The sequence below is a fragment of the Etheostoma spectabile genome, chromosome 5 (assembly GCF_008692095.1).
Source record: "Etheostoma spectabile isolate EspeVRDwgs_2016 chromosome 5, UIUC_Espe_1.0, whole genome shotgun sequence".
Lineage (NCBI taxonomy): Eukaryota > Metazoa > Chordata > Actinopteri > Perciformes > Percidae > Etheostoma > Etheostoma spectabile.
This window is the reverse complement of record NC_045737.1, coordinates 22,819,450-22,822,969: the sequence shown is the minus strand read 5'-3', so window position 1 is coordinate 22,822,969 and position 3,520 is coordinate 22,819,450. Positions and strand designations below refer to the sequence as shown.

Sequence of the window (3,520 nt, the reverse complement as noted above, 5' to 3'; positions counted from 1 at the left end):
GGATGTTCATGTTGCGAGTTGTATGTTTTGTATTTTGTTTAAAAAAATTAAAATTAGTCATCACAAAAAAGGAATTAACTTTCTTTTCTTTTTTTTAAATCATCAAAGATAAATCTCTTCAGATTCCATCCATAAGTAGGCTAACACAATGACTGAGAATTTATGACTATTTTTGGTCATGGGTTTCATACACTCAACTGTAATAAAACATCTAAAAGCCAAAATCCCATGAGACGGGGGAGTCGGGGGGTCGTCGTATTAAAAAGTGTGTCAATTTAGGGGTCCTTGACGTGAAAAAGTTTGGGAGCCACTGGTCTAAAACAACACTGACATGGCATATTTTATTCTGCCTTGTTGCAGAGGGGAATTTCAAGCCTAGGAGGAGAGACGCGTAACGGGAAACCGGATGCAGCGATTGGTCGGACGCTCCATGTTGCTCCAACCTAAACAGCAGCGTAAAGCCTAGGCGGGCCGGAGGATGAAGCAGCCGGAGCATCCTCATCAACCGAGCCAGGCGCACGTAAAAGGCGGTGGAGAAAAAAAATCAAAATAGCAACGTGCATGTGAGAGTGGTGATCAATTAGACTGTCGAGGGAAAGTGCGTGTGTGGTTGTGCACCGGAACCACACAGCTACGCAGCCAGCGCCAGACAATACGGCGCTGTTTTCCACCATCCACTGAGGAGCATCTGTAAAACGGATCATGGGTTTGTCCTCTTTGTAATTTTGTCTGCGCTACATAAGGCGTTTGTTAACTTAAACGCCGCCTGCGTCTGCAGAAAAACAACAACACCATGGGTTCCAGACTGAGCAGGCAGAACAGCCTAGACAATGAGAATTTCTCCAAAAAGCGACGCAAGCTTCTAGATGGCACCGGAGAGAGCGAGTGCAGGGGCAGCGGAGGCGGCGGGGACTTTCTGTTTGCTCTGATGCTGAAATCGGACAAACTGCCCGGGATGCTGCGGAGGACCAACCACAGCCCGTATGTAAGGCGAGTGGCGTGGATCAAAGAGATCCAGAAGCTGCTCCGGGACCGCAGGATGGAGCAGGCAACCGACGTGCTCAAACTACTGAGGAAGGTAAGGAGAAAGTGCACGTAGCATCTCGGTCTGAAGTCAGACCTGTTTACTCGTGCACTGCGGCTTTAAGCCTGCTTTGATGCTTGTGTGGTCTATCCTCAAAACACCCCAAAAGATGGAGAACAAGCAACAACAAGGGCAGGCATGTGTGTGTGTGTGTGTGTGTGTGTGTGTGTGTGTGTGTGTGTGTGTGTGTGCGCGCGTACGGACTTGATGTGTTCTGCAAGTTCCTAATCTGCATCCAGCCTCTGCTCCAAGCCTTTTGACCTCTGACCCCAGCCCTCCTCACCCCTTACAGCCTCTCATCTGCGTGCATGGCCTCGCTGCTTCGGCCACTACCAGTAGCATTTGTTTTGATAGAAAGTACGCAACAGATTTGGCAGAGTGTACCCGTGACATGCACAGAGCTGTGACTCACATCAGTGTTCACTCTCACTGTGGGTATAGCTGCTCCCTGTTGACTTTTGATCGATAGGATAGGATATAAACTGCACTCTAAATGAGGAAATGGTCAAACTGTAATTGCATTATCCTAAATGTCATTGTCTTTGGATGGGATCTGGATTCCACAAACACAAACAGAGCACTCTCCTCCGTCCCCTCCTCTACCATCCTCTCCCTATCTGCCTTTGTTTGTTCCACTATGGACAGAGTCTCACCTCTCCTCAGGCTGTTCTAACGCTGCCATTAGAGCTACTCCATCCCTCTCCACTACTAATGTCTCTCTCTCTCTCTCTCTCTCTCTCTCTCTCTCTCTCTCTCTCTCTCTCTCTCTCTCTCTCTAATAGCCTGTGCTGAAGCAGCAACAATGTTAATCCCTGAAGTCCTGTATTTCCAAATACAAAAGATTATTCTTCCCCAAAAGGATTTATTAACTTTATTAAAATACATAGCTTACTTGCACTGTGCTTTTCATGTGAAAACCTTGTGACTTTTGGTGATGTTCATAGAAGAATTACTAATGCTTTTTATAGCTTATAAAGATCTATTAAACCCAAAGCCAAAAACACAGCAGTTTTTATCCTGTTTGTAAAAGATTTAGTTGCAGTATATTTGATGTTGTCTTCGTTGACTGTGACAATAGTTAAGAGTAAGTATTGTAGTCCTGACCTAGAACAGCGGTTACCATGGACCCCCAAGGGTCGATGATGGTTTCCAGGGGGTCCCCGGCATAACTGGAAACATTTTTTTATTGTCATCATTTTCACTATAATTCCATCCAAACGTAACACAGTGACACAAAGTATGACTATTTTGGTCATAGGTTTTATACACTTTCTGTAATAAAATGCGATCAGAAATCTAATAAAATGGGGGTCTGTGGTAGTCTGGCTATCACCAGACCAAGCCAAGCTCAATAGATTTGAAATTGAGCATTGGTCTGGGGACTCTGCTCTGTATTTTCTCTGCACAAGAGGTGTGACTAACGAGCATAGTTCAAATGACTCTACGCAATTGGATAGTCCTTCAACTAATCAGACCAACAGATCCGTGATCTGAACATATTTAATCTCTCTGACTTCTAAACATATCAACTATCAGCCACACTATGCGTTCTGTACAGAATGAGACTTATTATTAGAATTATAAAGTTTATATAAAACGTCATCATGTTAAGTCGATTCTGAACCAATCAGCTGTTAGATCAGCCGAGAGGCTGGCTTTTCCCAGCATGCTCTGGGTCTGCCTGGGTCTTGCAACCAGCATGCAACGAGCGGCAATCGCCGTTGATCGAGACCTGGCTCATATCGAACGAGCCTATTACAAGAACAAGGTTATCTGTGCTTCGGTGGCGTTTGGTGGCCACTATGTTGAATGTAAACAAGAAGCTGCTTGGTCGCTTCTCTATCGTGTTAAACCCGCCAATAGCGCGCCAGGTAGATAAGCCAGTTTGTGATTGGTTCCCGCAAAATTGTGATCTGAAGCTGGAGAAATAAACGTGCAGGTTTCCAGACCAAGCTGCAGGGTGAAATCAAATCCCCAGCAGAGTGGACAGGGTTTACCCAGTCTAGGTCCATGGTGAAATTTGTGTCTGTTTAGGAGTGTCTTATTGTTACTCATATAATTATTCACCATGCTTTTCAGGTCGTATGACTTTGAAAATCCCTTCCCTGTGTGTCCTCCCTGAAGGAGAGACTCCTTGGAGTCTGAAGGAAACATTTGTTCAGTGCTACGTATTATCAAAGCAAGTCCTGGGTCAAGAAGTGGCTCCAACTTGTCAGTAAGATTAGACGTATTTAGACGTATATTTTCTTCTCAAGGGGAAACAGGATATAAGACGGGGACGCTACTGTTTTAATTTCGCGAGCCGTTTTCACACTGTTACTGCGTTTCCTCTGTGAAAATTGTCTTCCCACTTGGTTATTCTCTCCAGGGAATTATTAAATCTCACAGATTTCTAAACCTTGACTCAGTTGCACAGCTGTTTTTATTTTGTTTCAA

The 3,520-nt window shown here is 44.7% G+C and overlaps 1 protein-coding gene across 1 annotated transcript in view; it reads left to right on the top strand.

The window, feature by feature from the left end:
* Positions 1 to 372: 372 nt before the first annotated feature.
* The window catches only part of lrrc75ba (leucine rich repeat containing 75Ba), a 16,591-nt gene continuing 13,443 nt past the window's right edge, over positions 373 to 3,520 (top strand). The window contains exon 1 of the mRNA XM_032516835.1: positions 373 to 1,078. Within this exon, the coding sequence (XP_032372726.1) occupies positions 794 to 1,078 (285 nt within the window). The 5' untranslated portion in view covers positions 373 to 793. The remainder of the gene's footprint in view (positions 1,079 to 3,520) is intronic.